The sequence below is a fragment of the Rissa tridactyla genome, chromosome W (assembly GCF_028500815.1).
Source record: "Rissa tridactyla isolate bRisTri1 chromosome W, bRisTri1.patW.cur.20221130, whole genome shotgun sequence".
In the NCBI taxonomy this organism is placed as follows: Eukaryota; Metazoa; Chordata; class Aves; order Charadriiformes; family Laridae; genus Rissa; species Rissa tridactyla.
The window spans coordinates 4,744,338-4,768,387 of NC_071496.1; the positions used below are offsets into that span (position 1 = coordinate 4,744,338).

Sequence of the window (24,050 nt, forward strand, 5' to 3'; positions counted from 1 at the left end):
TGTAATGAGGGATGTGCTAATGAGATTTCACATGTGTCTGAACCTGAAAATAAGTACGCTTTACAGCTCACAAAACCCTTAGGAGGCAGAAGATAATTTTTAATTATAAGGAAGTTGTAATATATCCCGGTTTTGTCCCATCTCTGGCACTGGTTTTTCGTAGTCAAGCCCTGTTATTGACAGATGCAGTGAAGCTTCCCAGGACGCAGTCCTCTCTCAGTCTTTTTCCTAGTTGATTTTTACACTGCTTCCAGTTGGCTTTCATAAATTGTGTCTGCAGTGAGAAACACATCTTGTATAATTTTCTAGTTAAACATGAAAATTGTTTTTACAGCTTGGAGGACCCAGGCTTAGAGAAGAAAATTAATCATTGTTCATAAGTAACGTACACAAATAAATTTCAGTACAGGAACCATTTTTCCTGCTATGGCTTGGGGAGACGGAATTTGCATAGACTTTCCATCACTGAGCTTAAACTCCACATGAATCTTCCAGTGAATTTGTGTACATCATTTCATATGGCAGTTTCAACTCCAAAAAGCCTGCTCCAGCCCCCAAGAGCTGAAACCCACAGCATCTAAGGACTTCAAGAGCCTATTTAATTTTATTTTCACCCCATGCCCTGAGTTGCAGTAAACCTACCTGTCGGTGTGCATGCTTGTGTATTCAGAAGGAGATGAGTCAAAGAAATATAAAGAGAGAAATCATAACTAATTAAAAAATCTTTGCAGTTGTATGTCCTGTTGTAGCAGCTGATAGACCGAGGCACTGCCATTAGCTTTTGTTCAAGCAACGGATTCTGGCACCTTGAAAAGTCTCCATACTAGATTTGAGTTTATTATCAAGCCATTTCCTTAATGCACTCCAAGTGCCTGGATATTATGAGTATTAGCGGCATGTTCTATCTAGCCATCTCTAGGTCAAACTTCGAAAGTGAAGCAAGTACATAAATCCTTCTCTTCCAGACGGTGTGCACATGGGAACAGCCATGGGCTGGGATAGAGAGGGAGGAAAAAGTCAGTATGTCCCCTCAGTGTCAGAGAGACAGAAGGGGCTGGATGAAGAAAGAAATAGAGAGGGTCGCTGGAAAAGTGACAGTAGGTAGGGTGAGGGCTGGGCAGAGAATAGCAGAAAATAGAAGAAAATGCTTGGAAATAGACAGCAGCAAGGACAACAAATAATTTGAAAAGTATTGTAAATGGGAAAGAAGAGAAAAGGTTGCAAATGAAATGCAGGGAGTTAGAAAAAGAAATAACATATAGCTTTCAAGCTGGGTGGTGATCTTCAGCCCTCTTTCACCCCTATCCTCAGTGATCTCACCAGTCTGCTGCCTCACCTTGTGCTCATCTTTCCCTTTTAGTTTGTAACCCCCCAGCTCGTGGCTGGAGGAGCCATCTGCTCCTGGCCTTCTGCCTTCCTTCATGCAGTGCCCTCTGCTTGGAAGGTCTCTTCTGGCTGATGCACGTCCCAGCGATGACATCGATGCGCCAGTCTGCTGCAGTTGCCATGGAATCAGTCCATATTTTCCCTGTAGAAAATTGCAGTGTTCAGGGACATTGCTGAAAATTGCTAGTTATCTACTTGGGAGAAGCAAGGAACAGTTCGTGCTCAGATTTGGCATTTGGCTGCTTCTGGAAGAAGGCAAGAAGTTGTGAATATGAGTTACCATGTGAAAACAGCACAGCATGGGGATTAAGTTTCCAGAAGCCCTCTGTATAACCCAGGCAGCAGACTGCAGGATTTATTGGGTTCGTAAGATTTGCAGCGTGATGCCACTTTTAGTTTGGTGTTATTCTCCTGCTGCAAATATGCTATAGTGAAGGCAGAAACAGTGGAACGTGAAGTAAATTGAAAGGGGCCCATTTATACCTGTCTTGTAAGCCCACAGATATAATATTTACTACTGTACTGGTGTACTTTAATAGACACGCTGACATGAAAATAAATAATAAAAGTTGTTGGGTATAGGCACTTTATACTGTGTTCTGAAAGCAAGTTTTAATATTTCTTCTCCTAATTAGTGAGAGCATGTCTGTTCCTAGACTGCTGTTGCTGCAGAGGGACACGGGTATGATCAGAAGAGCCCTGCATTGGTCTGCGTTTCTAAACCACCTCTGGTTCAGAGCATTCCTCCATAGCAAGCACAAAGCGTGATGGATTGCAAAGCGTTGCAAGTCCAGTCCCTCACTGACTAGGGATCTGATCCTGGAAGACCCTTGGGTCTCTCTAATGTTCTCCGCACCTTCCAGAATAAGCAAGAAACCCCATTTTTTGGCATCTTTTCCTTCTGTCTACCACTCAAATTCTCTCCCATTTTCCCCTGTTGTTGTGTTCGGTTTCAACGTGTTTGTGAGTTGCACAGTGCAAATTGTGTTTCTTAGTCTTGGGGATGTGAAGTACTCAACAGTCCCTCAGGGCCATGGGAACGAATTTCAAAGATTTTCAAACAGCCCAAGAATCTAGCTGCCTTGGGAATTTTGTCATTCTAACCCAGTTTGAAAATCTCAGCCCAAACAACTTGTTGTGATAGTGGTATGAACGTCCAGGCTGCACTGCTGGTGTGGCCACGGCTTTGGGTCGTTCACTGTATCGGCATGCTCTATCTAAAGATTTGCTTGGAATTGTAAGACAAATTCCAGCGCTCTGCTCTAAAAGACCAGCCACAAGGAAGACTCAGCACTGGTGAGTTTATCCCAGGCTTTACAACGTTGTTCTTGGAGCCCTTGGAAATCTGCTTGTGTGCAGGTTCCCCAAGGCAACTGCATGTGCAGGATACGTTCTCCCGGCCAGTGACTGATACCAATGGAGTTAAAGGTTGCTGTGAAAATCAGGTACCTAGCAAAGTCTTGGAATGATGCCTTAGGAGGTGGCTGTAACAAACCCAAAAGAGCAGCAGACTTCAATGGGCTCATCAGGATTTCTCCTCCGGCTGCTCTGTCCCTGCTTCGCTGCAGAGCCGTCGCCCTGAACTTTCCCCACCGCCTCGTCTGCACCATCCTGCAACAGGTCTCTGAGGCGCTTTGGGTTGGGAGAAGGGCAGCCAAACTGGCAGAGAGGGAATGGGAAGGCAAGTGTTATATTCCCATTCACCTCACACCCTAGGAATCCGAGAATTAATGCATCCATTGTAGACCTGAATTTCTCCAGCGGTTAACTCTAATTTTCTGCAGCTGCACAGACATTAGTATAGCAATAATACTCCTAATAGCAGTGATGTCTGAGACAGTCAGATGAAAAAGATCACCTGTTTTTGGGGGGAAAAAAAGATACCACAGATATATTGCCCTCAATGAACCTGTTATTAAAAATTATTTTCTGAGCAACGCTAAATATACTGATATTTTAAAAACAAAACCAGTGAGAGCTAAGGACCTCATTTTCCTAGTGATGACACAAACAACACTTGCTCTGAAAGTAATGAACTGTAGGTAGCTCTCTTATTCAACCTTTTATGTACAGATCGCTCATTGGCGTGACTAGCTGACTGAGTTTCGTACAGCAGCTGGGATACATAATTATGCTTATAAGTCTGCCCCAGGATGAATTACCCATGTTCTTTAAGAGGGATGTATGCAGTTTCTTGGAGAAGTTTGCACCATTGGCGTCCACTTGCTGCTGATATACCTGTAGGACCATCACTTGTTGCTCTTCATGGCCCTTGCCAGGTTCAGCTCCAGGTGGGCTTTGGCTTTCCTAACCTCATCTCTGCACACTTGGGCAGTGTTTCTTTATTTCTCCAGGTCCCCTCTCCCTACTGCCACATCTAGTATTCTTCCTTTTTCCATTAAAGTTTTGTCAGGAGGCCCTTGTTCATCCATGCAGGCTTCCTACCACCCTTGTGTGGCTTCCTGCTCTCCAGGATGGACCATTCTTGAGTTTGGAGGACGTTGTTCTTGAAAATCAACCAGCTACAGATGTAAGCTTCACCTGTTGGCTCCTATGCAAACCTGGAGCTTTTGCAGTTTAAGGAGATGGGAAGCAGAGAAACAGCCTGTTACATATAGTTGACTTGGGCGTGGATTTGTGAGGCAAGGAGTACTTGAATAATACATGTGGGTGTTTGTCCAGCTGCATCGTTGATCTTGGCTATGAAGCTTTGGATAGACACTTCTAAGTGTTGCAACAGCAGTGGAAGGGGTTGGAGAGATGTGTCTACAGAGATCAGCAATCTAGAAGATAGAAGTCAATGGAGCAGAAGTAGAGTGGTAAGAGACTGGACTTGTTTTCACGTAGGTCAGTCCAGTCTACCTTGCTTATTTTGGGGACTTCCCTCATGCTCAGCAGCCGATGACCTGAGCTTCCCTGCCCACGTCAGCTGCCATGTACACTGATGTCTTGCCTGTTGGGCAGCAATGGCACAAAGTATTTCACAGCTTGCTCCATTCCACCGTGCAAGTGTTTTATGTGAGCGCGTGCATAGTCAACACCCTTAGTCACAGAATCACAGAATGGTTTGGGTTGGAAGGGACCCTAAAGATCTTCTAGTTCCAACCCCTGCCATAGGCAGGGACACCTCCCACTAGACCAGGCTGCTGAAAGCCCCATCCAACTTGGCCTTGAACCCCTCCAGGGATGGGGCATTGACAACTTCCCTGGGCAACCTGTTCCAGTGCCTCACTACCCTTACAGTAAAGAATTTTTTCCTGATATCCAATCTAAATCTACCCTCTCTCAACTTGAGGCCGTTACCCTGTGTCCTATCATAACACTCCCTGATAAAGAGTCCCTCCCCATCCTTCCTGTAGGCCCCGTTTAGGTACTTGAAGGCTGCTATAAGGTCTCCGCGGAGCCTTCTCTTCTCCAGGCTGAACAACCCCAGCTCTATCAGCCTGTCCTCATAGCATAGGTGCTCCAGCCCTCTGATCATCTTCGTGGCCCTGTCATTCATCACTGTCATAGTCATTCATCACTGGTTAAAACCCCCAGCTGGGGTCTCTCCTCTGAAGAAATCCTCTTTCACCAGCAGGCGTTTTCTCGCTGACTTTCACAGGTGGGGCATGATGGCGCTACCCCTGAGAGCTGCTGGCTGCTGGAAGAACTCACCATCGTCGTGCCCACCAAAGGCGTCATGTATAACTTTGTCTGTAAGTGCTGGCTGGCCAGAGACAAAGGTGATGGGCTCACCTCACGAATCCTCAACATCCTGGATGCTGACTGTGTTAACATTGGCCTCAAGGTAGGCTCTGGGCTCATCCTGTATCTTTAGCTGTTGCACGGACCTGTGCTGATATAGGTTGTGTGTCAACAGTTCTCCTACTTTGACTTCTGCGTGTGGTTTAAGCCTTTTACTTGCAGAGGGTTTCTTTGTTATTTCTTTAGCAAAATCTTTAGGACTTGGTTTAGCGTCATTACCACTTAGAGCACTGGCTGGATGCAGCCGTGGCCCAGGCAGAAGGACAGGGTAGGGCAGAGCAGGTGGGACACAGTTCAGCATGTCCTCATTTTGTCACCACACCGGGAGCACCCACTGCGTCACCCCATAGAGTGGGAGCAGCTGCTGGGTGAACACCTTGGTGCGATCTAACTCCGTCATGTTTTGTTTGAGGAGATACTTCTAACTCATTAAATTAGAGTAGTGGAGATATTTTAATCTCGGCATAGAGTAGCTACATATCATCTTCTCTAATGCAGGAGAGGGAAACTGAATTCAGTTAGAAACTAATAATAACTGGAAGTTGTTGAAACATGGAGACATTTGTAAGCTCGATCTTTGAAATTAATAAGTAATTAAAGTTGAATAAGCAATGAAAAAAACTGTATAGTCTATTCATCCTTATATATGAAATTTGAAGTAATGTGTGCTATGCCATATTTCAACCAAGTACAAATTGGAAAGCTGAACTATGCTGATTTTGGAAGTAAGATTTATAACAGAAATAACAGTCTGGATGAATGGGACAATAATACTGTGTTTAATACCTGTATGGCAATTTAAAATCTCTATAGATGTGTTTCTATTTACAGTGAGTTTACACTTTCGTAGTACATTAATTTTTCTTTATGCCGCTCTTGATTCCCAAGCTAAAGATGTTCTGCTGAAATCTTTCTTGTTTCCCAGACACACAGAAATGTGATAACATCTTTAGCATCTGTGAAGGCTTCAACAACTCAACACAGGTTTCAGTGGTAGAATTGACCTAAGAGGGGAAAAAAACTCCCTCAGACTGAATACCAAGGTTAAAACCTAATCTCTTAAAAACTTCCCGTCAGTTGTTTAGCCTCCTGGATAAGGCTTCCAAACTCCTATCGGTGAGCTGATGGCTTGCCCATAGATTGAAGTGGATGTTAATGAAGACTTATGTTCAGTCTTCCTTTAAAAGCCCAGTCCTGAATATTTATTCTCACAAGCATGCCAAAAATAGACACATCTAACTAATTGTTTTTCCTATGATGTTGGTCCAGAAACTTGCTGAAAGGTTTGAAGGAAATCAGGGGAGATGCTTGAGACATGAAATCAGAAGTGTGCATTTGACTTTCTGATCAGTCTCCCAGTTGAGGGAATTTGGGACTGTTCCCTCGTAAATAGCTATAGTCAGAAACTGCATTTATTTTTTTTTTTCTTAGAGTTCAAAGAAGACTAACCTGTTTAATGTCTTTGGGAAAGTTAATGCTTTTTTGTTTTGCTTTTGCTTGACTCTTGCACAGCCATACATACCTATTTCAATTTAATTTTCTTCTTGGTTTTATATTCCCTCTTTGTGCTTTAAATTGAGTATTTGCCTCCCCATACATAGAGAAACTAGTTAATGTCCACCACGGTCATTAAAAACATTTAATGCATTGGTAAAAGGGTTTTTCTTCTCCTACCTATAGCAAATATGATGCTTTGCTATGATTTAAAATGTATGTGGATGAATATGTGATGGACAGGTTAGTCAGGATGGAACAAGCTTGGAAAATAATTTTTCTATGACTTTATTCCTTTCCACTCTTTATTTATGTGGCAGTCACAATTCAGGCCAATAAAACTTGCCTAGCGGTGCGCTATCTGAAATATGTTTTGTTGGGGCTGTTTCTTGGTATTCTTCCACCTCTTACATCCAGGGGTCTTGTTACCATAGGTACGATCTTGAAAGCATCTCGGTGGCCTAAAAGTCTTAATGCCGCTGACAGCCGCTGGGACTTGCACGCTTTTGAAATGTTTCATTCTGAATCTTATTATTCACATGTCAGGAGAAAAGAACAAAGTTAGGCTAATAAGGTGAAAATGATGCAAAACATCTTGTCACAAATTGGCATACCTTTAATGTGCGAGATGTGGGAACACTCCGCGTTCGATGCTGCGGGGTGTCCCGCTGGGAAATAGGAAAGCTGCATTCTTCTGCTGTAGGGACCGTTCAGATGTATAGACTTTAAAACTGTTACTATTGTTGGACAACATGCTGCCCAGATGGACACCGAACACTTGGGGGAAATATTTTGAAGTCAAGGGAAAGAAAAACTTGTGTCTTTGGGAGCAGTTTGTTAAAAAAGGCAAAAGTTTGGTGCAGTATGGAGGTCTGCAGTGCTGGGAGGTGGCTGGGAGGAGATGGCAGTAGCAGAGGGTTGGTGATCCGCACATTGACGTGAGCGTTTTGACTCCATGGAGAAGCAGTTCAACTGGTCTTCATCGCTCCCCAAGCATAAGGTTGTCAAAATGAACATGTCTCACTCTGAGTCTCTCTAGGCTGAGAAAATCTGCAGAAAAGGTCATAGATCATGCAAAGAGGAAGGTCCTGTAGCAAGTTTCAACCTCCAGCTTTGGCTATGAGAACCACAGTGTGGCGAGCAACCAAGAAGCTGTGTTGTAACCATTTCTGGCAAAGAAGCAGATCTCCTGCAAAGCCTGTCTAGCCCTTTGCCCAGGCTTTTGCATAGGTTAAGGACAGCTTATGAGACCTTCTGATTGTTTCAAATCCTCACCAGATCCTCTATGAAGTCACGGTTGTGACTGGTGACATCGAAAGCGGTGGTACCGACGCCAGTATTTTCATGACTGTCTTTGGATCCAACGGGAACACTGAGGAGATGCAACTGGAAAAAAATGGAGACAGGTATAGTAACTTTGTCATTCTTGTTGGTCAGAAGTGGAGCAATAACAGATTCTAGCGTCAAGTCAAGAAGCACTTGGGGCCTTGATCGTGCTCCCACTGAAACACAAAGACAAGCTCCCATTGTGTTTATAGATTCAGAACTGGGCCTTTGTAAGTGTTATTGTAATGTATTTAGCAGAGCAGAGGACGGGAGAGCACTGTGTAGCCAGGGAAACCATCCTTTGTCATTTGTAGAAGTTTTGTTTAACCTATTCCTCAGTGGCTATGGAGATAAGCATTGCGAACAAAGATATGGATTGTGGAGTCCTGCATCCTCTCCAAGAGGAACTGTGGACATTGCGTGAAACCACAGGTGCAATTTCTGCAATTGTGGAAAAATAAGTAATTTAATTTAAACATTATTTAATGGGAATGCATGAGTAACTGCATAATGAGAGACAGACAAACCAACTTGCACACACCTGCCTTGGGAAGTGGCTGTGATGGGAAGGTGCTGACTCTCCTCCCGTTTGCTTTGCTGGCCAGATGTCATCTAGCTTGGTCCAGAAGCCATGGGAGGGATGATGCCAGGGCCTGAGCGGGTATCTGAGGGCCCTGCTGAGAAGTGGGCTTCTTAGGTCAGGCTCTGTGCCGTGTTAATGTAACCGTGCGGTTTTGTATCTGGAGCTGGCTTGACTGCAGCTGGCACAAAAAGGACACAAGGTGACATCTGTCTGCCCAGATGTGCTACCTGAAAGGAGGGTGTAGAGAGGTGGGTGTTGGCCTCTTCTCCCAAGTAAATAATGACAGGACCAGAGGAAATGGTCTGAAGTTGCGGCAGGGGAGGTTTAGATTAGATATTAGGAAGAATTACTTTACGGAAAGAGTGGTCAGGCACTGGAACAGCCTGCCCAGGGAGGGGGTTGAGTCACCATCCCTGGAGGTGTTTAAGAAACGTCTAGATGTGGCACTTCAGGGCATGCTCTAGTGGCAGAGATTGTAGGTGGTTTGGTTGGACTCGATGATCTTAAGGGTCCTTTCCAACCACGAAGATTCTGTGATTCTGTGATGTGGCCTTACCATGCAGAGAGATGTGGGGAGTGCTGCCCTGCATGCTCTGGTTTTACTAAAAAGGTGAAATCTCATGTTTTCTTCAGCAGGGACAGCTGAAAACACTGTAATCCTAGTCTGACGCCAGCACTTCTGTAAACCAAAAAAACCCACACACCACTGATCCGTTTCCTCAAGCTTTCCTGTTCCTTTCTAGCACCTCCCTTGGTACTGAAAGCTTTGGCGAGAATGAACATGGCAGTAACCAGCTTTTAGAGATGGGCTTCATCAGCTTTAAATGTAAATAATTGACTACCTCTGATCTTATTCAGCAAAGCATCTATGGAGTGTCAGGAGGGCTGGAGCACTTGGCCATGTGGTTCCACCTCAGCTTGCTGAGGTGATGCTGGGCCCTTCCCCCAGCCTCCTGGCGATGCAGTTCCTCCGCTGCGGCTTTGTATATCACGTGTGGGCTGGATAATTGAAGATAAGGCTCCCTGGGTAGAGGCGTTTGCTCAGGGGATGTTTTACTTGCAGCTGTCATAGCAGAGCGGATGTCTGGGCAAGCGTGTTCAGCTAAGCTTGAAACCTTCATGTGTTTAGTTAGTAACAAGCACGAGCCTTGTTTGCTCTGAAAAAAAGAAATGTTAGCAGAGGTGCTGCTGACTAAACTTTCCATGAGAAACACCCCTGACTCATGCAGAAAGAAGTAGCTCTTGGCCCTGCTCCACATCAGAGAGACATCCAATGTGCAGGGCAATGCACTTGGGTTGCCACCGTGTCTGGCTATCCGTGACATCCTCCTTCCAAGACCCCAGGCAATCCTGAACTGATCTGTCTACCACTGTTTTAAGCCCAACAGTTAATTCTAGTAGGTGGGAAAATGGACCACGACTGTTTGTATTTAAAATTAAAGCAAAATTCACACTAGGGTACATCAACAAAAAATCTCTAAAGGGGACCAAGACATCTCCAACCCCTCGTGAAAGGGACTGCAGTTTCGCTCCAGCTGGCCAGGCAAGTGATATCCCTGAACTATGTGGCCTATAAAAAACCATCACATTTGTCTGTATGGGTGGGATGGATAACCTCTGCTACAAGGATATGGAAACACAATAAAGGAAGGCCACATTGTATGTTATTAGTTGCTTGGGCTGTCTTCGGCCTTTAGAAGATCTGCAAAAGGTGATGAAAACTCATTGGGGCTGTATAAAGAAGAAGGACACGTAATAAACAGCTATTAATATTTTAATATTGCCAGGATGCTGTGCTATTCTTTGGGGATGTACTGGCGCATCTCTGCTAGCTGGAGACGCTCTGTGTCAGACCTCCAACTGTACAGAGCTCTCGTCCTGTCGTTAGCACCCTCTGCAGAGGACAGGCACGTCCCCACGTACACACGTTGCCTGTTTCCACGCCACTCCCACCAGCCTTCATCCAGCTCCTAACAACAGGGGCTGCCCCAGGCTCTTGTTTCGCACGGAAATCTCGCCAGCCTTTGGGCCAACAGCGAGGGATGGGTGAGAGCCACTGCAACCAAATGGTAAAAAGCGCTTCGTCTTTATTGGGGCCATCCAGCGCCAATTCACTCACAGCATCTTAGTGCATTACGAAGAACCGTCTCTCTAACCTGCTGCAGATTTAAGGCAATTTTAGCTACATTACTGTTATTGCCAAGACCTCTGGGCAATAGAAATATTTCTAAGTGCAGGCATGGGTAGGAAAGCTTAATGAAATCCCTTAGATAAATGCTTCAGTGTCCTGGAAAAGGAATAGCAGCAGTCAGCTTGTCTGGGTACTTCTTCCCTTCTCAATTTTTTTCAGACTTATGTTCATGTTCATATAAATTAAGAATAGAAAAGAGCTCTTGGGTCACCCAGCTTGTCACTTTAGCAATTGTTTCCTTCTAGTACAACGAATTCTCGGAAGTAGCAGGTGAGTATCAGCCTTACAAACTGTAAACAGGGCTTTTACTGAAGATAAATAATGGTTTATTTTGCTGACTGAGTGTTTAGCTTAGAGCTGCTCAGTCTGGAAAGGAGCAGAGTGAGAGATTTCTATGAAGCTTTGTAAGTAATAGTGATTGTAATGAAAACTGATCATAGGATCATGGGATAATTCAAGCTGGAAGGGTCACACCTTTTTCTTAAATAGAAGTGGAAATCAATCCAGCCCAGGCACAAAAGCACATTCTCTTTCTCACAGCGAGACAGGCTGTCTTGGTATCCGGTACCACAGAAAGACAAATAACAAGAGAGGGGAGTTTTTCAAAGAGCAAACATAACCCTTAATAACTAGAAATGGACTGAGACCAAAACGCCCCATCCAAATGCCTCTGGGAGTGCAGGGAAAGCAATGCCTGGATGAAAACTGAGAGGCTCGAGCCAATCCCTATTGCTAACATCTGCAGCTATGCGGGCTCAGATAATGGTGTGAGGATAATCACATTCATGCTGCGGGGTGTAATCTGAGCAGAGGTTGGTAAAGAAATGGTGGGGTTTTTTTTTCTCCAGATCCTGGCACTGCACAGCTGTAGGAGGCTAAGTAGTACATTGCCAGGAATGCGATATCATCATTATGGATTGTCTATATTATGGTAGCGCCCGCAGTTTGCAGAGCTCTCTCCAAACCTCTCAGCAGACTCAGGTAACTCACACAAAGAAGTTTGCAAGAAGGAGGAACCTCAGCAGCAGAATGGTCACGGTGGTGCTTTGTAGACCCCCTGGATTTGGCTGCAAGGGTTGGCTTTCCATCTCCAAGCCCACAGCAGGTCTGCCAGAGTATTTTGGGGATGAATCTAGAAGATACGCTTGCTCTAAACAGAGTAATATTGAGCCTGAGGAAGCACTGAAGCAAGGCTTTCTTCCTAGCACCATTGATGCTGAGAAGGAGGCAAGGTAGCTCCGGTCCTAGCCGGTGTAATGTCTTCTTCAAGGTCAGGTTGGACGGGGCTTTGAGCAGCCAAGTCTTGTGGGAGGTGTCCCTGCCCAGGGCATGGGGTTGGAAATAGGTGGTCTTTAAGGTCCCTTCCAACCTAAACCATTCTATGATTCTGTGATAAGCATATGTTAGTTTTTCCCTTTTTCCTGCTTTCTGCTGATTGCTATGGATGAGCAGTTCCAACATATCCTTGTGCGTATATACAACAACCAAGCATAGGGTGAGATCTTTCATGTGACGTTACACAAACCTATCCTGCTTCTTACGAATAATGGAGCTAATTTGCAAATCCAAATTCCCCAAATTCAGGAGGGGAGTGCGGGACAGTCAGTTTTAGGCCCTTTCTAAAACAATTTGCCTGCACTTACTAAACTCAGGCGTTGGGCTCCGACTTGCAGTCAGGTTGCCGTATGTAGCTGAGCTGCAGCAACTGTCTGCCACCGCAGCAAATGCAAAGTTACGTGCTGCGTCTTAGTGAAAGAAGATTAAGCGAAATTGCTTTGGCTTTTAGATGGGGTGGGCTAAGGGCACGCATGTGGGCAGATGCCAGGAGGAAGGCGATGTGCAGAAACCTGACTGTGAGCCTCTATTGTTCTGGTCACAAACAGAGTGATAATGGATGCTACAGGCTGCCTGGAACGATTCCAGGGGCCTCGTATGGGCTTGATTTTCCAGGGGAGGAGGAATCCCTGTCAAACCTGCACTGAGGTGTCTTGCCAAAAACACAGTAGCTAGTGATTGCAGGAGAGAAAAGCTCAAGTCCAATAACGTGCGCTCATAAACTTTTAATCTGAGGCTGTTGGCAAGGTGCGAGTTGCAGCGTGGACAGAGGATCGAGACACGACAATGTTGTAAAGCCGCAGGAAACCTCCTCAATCTTTCAATCCCTGCAGGTTTGAGCGAGGCCAGGAGGACAGTTTCATTATGGAGATCGCCGATATCGCACCCCTCAGGAAGATGAGGATCCGGACGGACGGGAAGGGGTCTCGCCCGCACTGGTTCCTGGAAAGGGTAACTTCACATTGCATGTCTCTCTGCAACCTGCTTGTGTTGAAGCCTCTCAGCCCTTGAGGAAGAGGAGGAAGGCAGCTCGCTGGGCCTGTTGTGATAGGACAAGGGGGAATGGCTTTGAACTACAAAAGGGTAGGTTTAGAATAGATATAAGGAAGACATTTTTTACACTGAGGATGATGAGACACTGGCTCAGGTTGCCCAGAGAGGTGGGAGATGCCCCATCCCTGGAAACATTCCAGGTCAGGTTGGACGGGGCTCTGAGCAACCTGATCTAGTTGAAGATGTCCCCTGCTCGTGGCAGACAGCCTTTAAAGATCCCTTCCAACCCAAATCACTCTATGGTTCTATTCTATGATTCTATGACTCACTTTTATTCATTTCTTGCCTCTTTCCAAGGGCAAAAGCTGTGCTGTAAAGCTTTACTGTTGGATCTCACTCTACCTCCCTGCAAAAGAGCCTTGGCTTGCCACCCAGGACACCTGCAGTATTTTCTGGTCCCCAGGATGCAGCCTCAGCTCCTTCAGACCCCTGCCATGCTCTGACTCGATGGGAGAGTGGACCCCCCCTCCTCTGCCAGGCAGGGACAGCTAGCGTGGGCCTGGGCTGGGTGGGACATTTCCAAATAATCCATCCTTTCAGGTGAAGCATCACATCTTCCCCCCTTCCCTTCTCCCTCTAGCACGCAGCCAGATTTCTTTCTTTTCTTCTTCCTACAAGTAAAGTGGTGTTTTCTTCTTCCATTTTGAATAGAGTATGCAGAATGACTCCTACTGTTTCTGTTGATTGTATTTTTCCCTGACGTCCTCTCTCAGAAAAAGCACAGTGCTTGTCTTTATTATTTCTACCAAACCACCAGCCCCATGTAAACGTCACTTATATTTGGGCAGTAAAATGTAGTTTGCCTGTTGCGGGTCCCTATATTTTTATTTCTAAGATAGAGGTGGAGTGATGTGCTGATTCCACACCAGCAGATGTCATTAAAGGAGGAACACATCTCTGCCATGTTTATTTAGCACGCTTTTTCTGGAGTAGATATCCTGCTGGATTTCTGTATCTTGACATTTTTATGAGAATAGGTTAAGACCCAGTAGCTTAACCCACGGTCAAAAAGAACAGTGTAGGATTTTTTTATTGCGTCCTTTATCCTTTTTGACTAGTCTGAAGCTGTCCTTCATTTTGCCATAAATAATGTGTTTCTAAACACTTGTCCAAGGTGGACACCGGTTTCCAGTGACGTGATGATCTGCTCTTCACCTTCATTAGCATGGTCTAAAAAGTGTTTCTCTGGTGCAATATCTTTTTGTGCTTGAGCATTGTCACTTCTAAGTTTTTTCTCAGCAACTTTTGTGCGGCTTTCCAAAGCATTAGACCTCCAGCATATATCTTCTGAATATATGCCACAGACACACAATTTTTCCCTCTGTGCCTAAGGAATAACTCAATCTGTTCTCTGATTTGATTCAGTTATCTTGGTCAAACTCCCTTTGCCAGTTCCCCGATACTTTTTACGACTTTTATAAATCACATTCATATAAAATGAAATCAAATAAAGCTTATTCATCCAGAGACGTTCCAGATCTTGCAGTCGTGAATTAGCAATAGGTTTAAGGCAAGGGACAGTGACATCTTTATTGGCAGGTAGCACCTTCCCATGCTCCTGTTGCCAGCTCTGTCCAGTCCAGCCTGGTGGACTGTCCCACGCAAAGCAAGGCCTTCCCAGAGAAGGAGACAAAAAGGACTCTCATGTGGACCCATCTGATGAGCTCATAGCCCTTTTGTGGTTCTACAGAAGCAACAGGCAGACTATAAACACAACTCTGAGAGCAGGATTTTAGAAGCTTTTGGATAATGTACCCATAGTTTCTATTTTTCTTAGGGAAACAGAGCATGGAGGATTTTCTAGCTCCAGTGATACGCAGAGAACTTTATTTATTACTTTTCTTTCCCACCTTCCCTGCAAAGGTAAACATAGCATTTGCATTCCCAGGCAGAGAGGGAGGACAGGAGTGCTCCGGAAGAGGGGAGGAAGGATTTGCGTTCTCTGATTTGTATTCCAGCCTTGAAAACTTATGTAGCCTGGTGTGACATGAAAACTGATCTGAGCCCATTTCCATTTCTGTCAAAAGTGCATATTAAAACTGCATAATGAAATACTTGTGGGGGTAGTGCTAAACTCTCAGACAGATGGTTCACAGTTAGTGCTAACTAGCACAGTGAAATGAGAAGCTAGATTAAGCCATCAACCCCGTAATTAACCATTTGTTGCTCCATTTATCTACAGGATATTCTCAGTTTTCTTGTTCTATTAAAATAACAATAAATGATCTTTTTAATTCTCTTTTGGTCTTTTTGTAAAACGTTGCTGGTCATAATTTATACTGCTTTTAGTTTACCAGAAATAGAAGCGCATAAATACCAATTAAAATGCATGAATTATCAATGATGTTGTACACAGCCAGCAGATTCAATTTACAAGGAGGGAAGTAGTCTTTTTTTTTTTTTTTTCTGACTAGATAAAATACATTGAAATTTCATTCAGAATCTCGGTGAAGTAATGGACTTGGAGCCAAAGATTCAAACTGCACTGAAAGTGGCAATAAGTTTTAAACCCTGATACTTAAGCCTCTAGAGGGGATGAAATTTGATTAGTGATGTGATGAGCCAGAATGAATATTATTGATTATTGCAGTACACAGAAGGACATACCAAAAGCTCTCTAAAGCTGAGCAACTCTCGCTGATCTCACAGCTGCCGGGAGAGGCACAGAGTTTAGATATTTTCCGCTGACCTGATGCTGAATCTCGTGTTCTTCCACGTCGAGCTACCACGACACTGCTCTGTGTTTCTGAAAAATTGAAAAATCGAATCATAGAATAGCTTGGGTTGGAAGGGACCTTTGAAGGCCACCTAGTCCAACCCAATGAGCAGGGACAACTTCAACTAGATCAGGTTGCTCAGAGCCCCGTCCAGCCTGACCTGGAATGTCTCCAGGGAAGGGGCATCTCCCACCTCTCTGGGCAACCTGGGCTCAGGTCTCACCACCCTCAGTGTAAAAAAATTGTGACTTCTAATTAGGAAACTTATCTAAATGCCTGCTTTGGAAACCTCCTCCTGGGATGGCCAGTTCCTCAGTCCGCACAATGATTTCACCCACTGCCCAGTGTCTCAGATACAAAGTTGAAAAGCTGGAAATAAGAAGGGATGAGGGCTCTCTGAGTGAAATAACAGGAATTGTAAAGCTGTTGAATTCTGCAGAGTTGCTTCCCTCAGAATTTTAATGTTACTTTGTGCTGTCAAAGCCAGGCAGATAAGAAGCTCTCTTAATGAAGCACTAATTGCATTGCATTCAAACGTCACAAGTAATCCCAAATGTGGGACTTGGTCTTTATTCGCTTCTTTTTTCTTTATATAAAGGAGATTAAGAGAATTTGAGACAATTCATTATAGCTGAAGCTGACTGTTGTTCTTTACAATGGGGAAAAGTCTTTTTGTTTTACAATCAGAGGACCCTGGTTTTAAGACTAATGACATGCAACAGAGTTATAAAAACCTGCGGTTGAGTCTTTAAAGACACAATCCAGGACCTATGTATTTTCGTGTTAGTGGGCTGTGAGCCCCTGCAGAGTGTGTTTTACACTGCAGCTGGGAGAAGGCTGGGTTGAGGTAAATCAAATGATCGGACGTGTCAAACCTTTCTGTTACCGCGTACAGCACACAATTAATTTCAAGTTGCTGGTTTGAAGTTCCTGTCAGCTACGATGTTTGCTCAGCTAAAAAGCAAATTACCAACATTTTATTCATAGGTACCACTCCCGCTTCCTTTTCATTTCTACATGTGTTCTACAGCCCAGTTAAAACCTATGTGTAATTAGTGATAATGTTTGAGCTTAAAAGTGCACAGGACGTCCACAGCAAGTTCTAGGTATCCTAAAAGATAGTTTAGAAGCAATGTAAAGGAGCAGTCTCATTGACAAGCAGTAGATAATTTTCCTGAGGGGAACAGAGAGAAAATAAAAATATCCTCAACTCAGCTCCCTGAGGTGACTTTCTTGACCCTCATGATCCAAATCAAAATCGTGCATCATCCTGTGTGTGCGCAACACCCACAAACATCTCCTTGTAGGATGGGATTCATTTTGTGCTATTTTAGTCAGCAAAAAAAGATGCGTTCGGCTTTCACCTCTTCTACCAAACTCTTTGGGCCTCCTCTGTAGTCAGCAGAGAGATAGATCTGAGGGAGGGAGCGATGCCTCGAATGGCCCCCAGCTTGGGTGGGATGCGTCGCTTGCCTGGTGGTAGCCAGCTCTGAGCACTGACCATGGGAGGGCCAACACGATGTGCTGGGGCTGGATGCCCAGCGTTTCAGGCTAGGTAAGGTAGGCAACGTCTCCAACTTGTGTTTGCCACAGGTTCCCTGCTCCCTTGCTGCGATCTCCCCCGAGCAAACAAAGCTCCTAAAAGGAATGTCTTGCTCCTGTCTGCTCCTCTCTGGAGCACCACCCCAGAACGAGATGGCCGAGGCTGCTCGCTCTGCCTGTGTAAACTGCTTACACGAAGCCATATGCGGGTGAAATCACCCATCCTGGGTGAGGGGCTGGGGATGGAAAGAGAGGGCATTTTGCTCCGGTGGTTTTAGTAGCCAGACAGTTTTTCCCAGACAGCATCTGGAGCGTTGGGCAAGGGCTGGCTATTTGTGAGAGGTCTGATCTCTCCGTCTGCGAGTGCACTCCAGCTGGCAACTCTAATCTGCTCCTACCCCCCGCTGCTTTCCTGACATTTCCCTGCAAGCTTTGCTCAGGCCTTTTTGCTGCTAACAGTGTCGCTGTCATCCCCGAGCAGGGCAAGAGGTAGAGCTGGCTGAACCTTTTCCAGCAAAGAGTTTATGCATCAAAGGGAAAGAAAAAAAAAAGGGCATTTTCAGTCAACCTGAGATGATTCACAATTCAAATTGGCAATTTTTAGCCAAAGTTTCTGGGTTGGACTCCTACGAGGACGTAGACATTGTTCACGTATCCTTGAGCGAGGAGACTTCCCTCTGGTCTGTGCCCCAGCACAGAGGGCACCAGCTGGGGTGGTGGAGACCTGATTTCTGCTCGGTTCAAAGCAAGGATTTGATTCAACATCTCTTGACTCACAGAGCAGTTTTCTGACCACAAAGCAATAGTGTCACCGGCTGTGAATAAGCAGCTTTTTAGAAAAGTGGGACAGCTTCAACAGCCTAAAATGTCCTGTACCTCTGGGATGAAGGTGCTGTGTTACAGATCCCTGTTTAGCATCAGGCAGAGAGAAAACCCCAGATGAGCGTCCTACCCAAGGAACAGTACAATGCATGAATAGCGCAGCTCCTGCTTCAGCTTCGGTGTAGCTGCTGCCCTCTTTAAAATCATTTTTTATAACCTGGAGCAATGTTCTTCTTTTGAACTGCTAAAGGCTCCAGCAAAGCTTGGTTGGGGTCAACAGAAGTGCATGGACTGGGACACATGCAGTTTGAGGACAGGATTTGAGCGCATTTTATCTCAAGATAAGTTTTATAAGTTTCTGAGGCTGATATACGAGAGTGCAGCGGAAGGTCACTAAGATAGTCAAGGGGCTGAAGCAAATGGCATACTAGGAAAGGCTAAAGTAAATGGAGTTTTTAAGCCTTGAGAAGAAAAGGCTAAGGGGGAATCTAATTGCAGTCTTCTACTGCTTAAAGGGAGGTTACGGAGACCATCGATACAGTCTCTTCTCAGAAGTGAACAGTGAAAGGGTATGAGGCAATGGACACAAGTTGCAACAAGGGAAGTCCTGATCGAATATAAGGAAAAAAATCTTCCCAATGAGAGTGATGCAGCACTAGGATAGAGGCCCACAGTGCCGGGGGAATGTCCACCCTTGAGGATTTTCAAAATTCAATTGGACATGGCCTTGCAGTTAGCCCTGCTTGGAGCAGGAGGTGGGACTAGACACCTCCAGGTGTGCCTTTTAACTTAACATTTCCCAGGAGTCCATGATTCATTTCTTCCTAACACCATGTCACACTCCTCTGATGCCTCTGGGCTAGTGTTTCCATGGCCTTTGCAGAGAGGTACCTTGCAAGGCAGTGTTTCTTGATGCACCGCTTCCTTCACTCAGGTACGGTCTCTATTTCTGTTAGATGGTAACAGAAATGGTAATTTGCAGCCCTGTCTCCTCCCTTCCCTCCAACTTCCCCAGCTTAGTGAGAACTTACTGCTAGGTTTTTGCTGTAGGCAAGTGTAATGCCTTTCTCCCAGTAGGCTGATGCTCCACAGAGCCCACATTCAACAGGACATATAAGGATGGGTGTTTTATTAGGTGTTTGTTGGAGGAACTCACTGGCTTGTTCTAAATAGGTTCCTATTCTGTTCTTATCACCACAGCATCTGAGCTCCTTCCCGTGACACATTAGACAGTGTGACTAATATCTGTTGCATACTGTTTGTTCTGTCACCTTTTCCCAGACAGAGAAGAGTGTGAAGAATTAAGTTTTGCTGGCCTAATTTTATCTTGTGCGTTGCTTTAACTTGTTTGGGGTTGGTTTGCCTATCTCTACAATGATAGCTGTGAGTTTGCGCGCAGGAGGCAGGCAAAAGAACGATACTGTGTACTTCAAGGAGAAGTAGTGTGGTTTTCAATAACTCTCTTTAGACTTAATTCCATACTGTCTTCCAGGAAAGGTCTGACTCTCTTAGAGATGAGCTTTATCCATAACATGTGTGAGAGGAGCAAGTTTCCTCTTATGCTTTGCCCTATGAGTGAAAAGGCCCAGTATTATGAAGACCATTTCTCAGGATAAGTCACCACAGCAAATATTGTCCGTATCAGAGAGCTCTGTTTAGCCCAGAAAGACTCAGTACAGGTTTTGAAGCTATGACCAAGCTCTACCCACGTCCTACCACACTCTGCGCTTTATAGGTTTGATCTTTGCCCTCGTTCAAATGGTAGTTCAAGTTTAGCTGAAGTTTTTTTCCCTTATTTTGGGTCTTCACAGATCATCCTGAAGAACCTGACTAACCAAGAAGTGGCCACATTTACCTATGGTGAATGGCTGTCAAAGCTGAAAAATGCCAAGGGAAGTCTTGTGTGTGAGATGCCAGCTGTGATAAATGATGAGCAGATGATGGAGGACACAACATACACTCTTCAGGTTAAAACCAGTGATGTTGGAGGCAAGTGCATGGTGGATATTTTATGACTTTTCTAGTATGAAGTTTGATTTTTAACAATGGAAAATATCTCCTGCTTAATTTGAAATTACATTTTAAAAAGAATAATTTATCCCTACTATGCTGGAAGACCTTCAGTTTGGCTGGCTGTTCATCATGCCTGTTATGCTGTGGGATTTATCCTCATCTGAGCACTGGGCATAAAGTACTTAGACACAAAGCCTAGATTTGCCTGCTTGTTGCTCCCTCTGAAGACGCCTTAACAGAAGTTATTGCTAGACCATGTTGCAATGGTCAGGAGCCCCCTTTTTCTTTTTGGTCAGGTCAGGTTCATCCACGCAGGGTGGAAAAAAAGGCTACGGTCAAAGCAGGTGGACTCCAGGTTTTCAGTCAGCACTATCTACTTTGGCCCAAGAGAGGAGCAATACTTCACCCTCCTTTTCAAAGCGGTTTGAGACCATTTATCTCAGGCCATGAAAAACCATCCCTAAATGCACACCAGATAGAAGAGGTGGAACAGAGTATAAAGAAAGCTGCAGAGCTTCAAGAGCCAAGAAATGGGATTTCTATGTCATTTCCTGGGATCGCTGCCTCTTTTCATGAGAACTTCTGTCAGGCTGCTGAATGAAAGCTGCAACTGCATACAGGCTGCCTGGTGCCAAAATGGGGCAAGTTAGACATTATCTTGCAGACACCTTGTTTGAAAGGTTGACCCTCAAAGGGGATTCTGCCACACCAATGCACATAATCACCTCCTGATCCCTACCTCTCCTCCTCTCTTTCTTTTTTCTTTTTTTCTTTTTTCTTTCTTCTTTTTTCTTTTTTCTTTTTTTTTTCTGGATTCGCCAGTGATAATTTATGCAGCTTGTGAGGTTTGATCCGAGAATATCAAAATTCCCCTGGCAGAGTGTCTTCGTGCCACCTCACCATTTTTTATCTATCTGCTCTGCCTGCTGCTCATCTGAAAAACATGTAGTGAAATACAAAAAAAAAAAAAAAAAAAAAAAAAAGGAAGAGGAAGATTTGTTTATATATCTGGCAATCCATCTGGTATAATGGTAGATCTTTCTGTGACCTTTTTGTGAAATCCAGCCCTAACTCACAAAAGCAATGGAAATAGAAACGAGAGGAGAATAGAAGATGACAGCAACAGCGGACAGATCTGCCCTTCCCATTGAATGAAGGATGACGAGTATTAATGACGAAACATTTTATTTCATTATGAGCAGCGACAACCAGTAGGAAAGAGCCGATTACGGAGAGGTTTCAGAGAGTCTGTTGATGATTAGATCACACAGCACACTGACATAATGCTGAACTTTATCCAGCTTATCTAAAGAGGGTACAAGTCATGAACCATCTCCCCTCTTTGATCATTATGTATTCCACGATTACTCCTGGTTGGACCAATTCACGAAAAGAGACATTTTATCCTTGATGGTAAGTTTAAACATGTTATATCATCTCCTGCCACCCTGATATTGTCTCGGGGCAACAATGCTCCACAGTGAATAGGATCAGATGTGTTTGTTTCTAGGTATAAAGTTTTTCTCTGCAATAGCTTTCAACTTTCCAGTGCACCAGAGGCATTGAAACAAACAAAAACAAAATGTAGGGTAGGATTCATCTCACCTACTTGTCACGCTCAAAAAAATTATACTTGTGGTATTAACTCCTTCTAGTCTAGTCTAGACTCTCCCTGGTCAATTCATCTGGGAGAGGAGTCAATCGGTGGTCTGGGTGATCCTCTGGATGGTCTCTGTCACTCTGTCTTCGTCAGATTCAGACAGAGCTAGCACAATTAACTTAGCTTAGATGGCTAAAGTTAGGGAAAATGAATCCCAAAAATGTCCTGCAGCAGACTAGAAAGCATCAGTCATTTCCTCCCCACCATACACATATATTTAACAACAGTCCTGTTTCACTTGTTCATCAAAGAAACCTTTGAGTTACAGTTTGGCTTTCCAGAAGTCATTCAACTGGAACGATCATGTAATGTACAGAGGCTGCATGAGGGAAGGACTCCTCTCTTGCAAAGCTCAAATCTTTTCTCTTTCAAAGGTCAAATCCAGAGGCCACCAAAAATATGTCAGATGGCAGGTCTCAGAGTGCACACAGATAAGGGAAGAAGAGGTCGTTACGGCAGACACATGCCAAGTCAGATGGGTAATCTTTGGTTAAAACCAAAATCTTGATTTACTTTCGATCTTATAAGAGAAATAACTCACAATCCCATTTTCTTCAAGGTATGACCCACAGACACACCTGCAATAGAGACAGACCACCTGCTGACTCTTTCTGTTGTACAAAAATGTCCTCGCCATTAATTTTGACTTACACAGACTTTCTCTATTCTGTATGCAGGCATCATATACATGCTAATGCAAGAAAGATGGGGAAATAATAAATACTGCTTTCTCATTTTTCAAGCATTAACGAAGCAGGAGGTTTTTATCTCTGCTGTTATAAGATTAATTAATATGTTGTCAGCTCAGCTACAGCCTACAAATTACATAATTTAGGACAGTTGATGTCAGTTCCTAGTGCTTTATCCAAGTCTCTGTTAAGTCAAAAGAAGGACATTCTTTGGCCTCAGAAGGCTGTGACTCAAGCCTACAGCTTGTTTAAAAATGATGCAGCTGCTCAATAAGGATCATAAAGTCATAGACACTTTTGTTGGAAGGGACCTCTGGAGGTTATTTCATCCATCTTCCTGCCCAAAGGACTGTTGCCAGCCAAGACTCTGCCCAGCCGAGTCCTGGACACCTCCAGGGATGGTGATGCCACCATCTCCCCAGGCACCCGATCCAGACCTGTACCATATTCCTAAGAAATATTTTTTTCCTGATGCCCAACCTGAACCTCACCAGAAATTTGTGCCTGTGGGTCATTGTGGTATGGTCTAACATCTCCACAGCGTATCACCCTGTCATTGCTATCACTGCCCCTCCATGTGGTCAAGGGACCCTTCTTCACCTGCCCCAGCTCACCTCCCTTGGCATCTCCTCACAGTTACATGCCCCAGCTCCTGTCCATCTTGGCAACCATCTCCTGAACCCTCCTCAGCGTCTTGACATGACCCAGGGACTCAAACTGGCAACATGATCAAAGTATGAGCTTCTCAGTGCTGAGCACAGGGAATAAGAGCTTCCCTTCAGCTGCTGGCCATGCTCCTCCTGATGTAGCCAAATACGTGATTTGTGTTGAACACAGAACTTGCTGTTAGCTCAGATTCAACCTGAATGTGAATGTTACTGCTACGACCTCTGGGTCTTTGTCAACTCCCCAGCAGGGAGTTGTTCCACCCCAGACGCAGAACTTTGCATTTCTCCTTACTGAACTTCATGGGATTTCTGCTTGCCCGGTCCTCAAGTTTCTCAAGGTCCATCTGGGTTGGAATTCTGCCATTCAGCATGTCAGTTACTCCCCCAAATTTGATGTTATCGGGAAATCTGCTGAGGATGCACTCTGTCATTGTTCAGCGTGTTGGTGATGAAGTTCAGTGCTGCAGACCCCAGTATCGACCCGTGAGCTATTGCACTCATTGCCAGTTAAGACTTGTGCAACCACAGTACCTTCATCTCTTCGTTTGTCAAATTTGTTACAGTTCCTAAATGTGCCTGACAGTTTCCTGGAATCAACAACAACAACAAAAAAAAAATCAGAGGCCCAAATAGGTGAAATGTACATTGATTTGGCAATTTCCATTCTTTTCTTTCCCATCTCCTGCTAATTGCTTGTGAGGGAAATGTCACGGCATGAGGCCCTCATAAGCTTCTTCCTGCAGGGAAGGTTTTGCTAAGAAGCAGTTGGTTCTGTGCTTTTTTGAGACCTTGCATTAATTGCAAGCCTGCTCCTTGTAAGGAAA

The 24,050-nt window shown here is 44.6% G+C and overlaps 1 protein-coding gene across 1 annotated transcript in view; it reads left to right on the forward strand.

Annotated features, from left to right (window-relative positions):
- The window catches only part of LOC128902103 (lipoxygenase homology domain-containing protein 1-like), a 153,412-nt gene that overhangs the window by 107,141 nt on the left and 22,221 nt on the right, over positions 1-24,050 (forward strand). The window contains exons 34-37 of the mRNA XM_054184480.1: positions 4,991-5,176; positions 7,906-8,033; positions 12,896-13,013; positions 20,008-20,185. Of these exons, the coding sequence (XP_054040455.1) occupies positions 4,991-5,176; positions 7,906-8,033; positions 12,896-13,013; positions 20,008-20,185 (610 nt within the window). The remainder of the gene's footprint in view (positions 1-4,990; positions 5,177-7,905; positions 8,034-12,895; positions 13,014-20,007; positions 20,186-24,050) is intronic.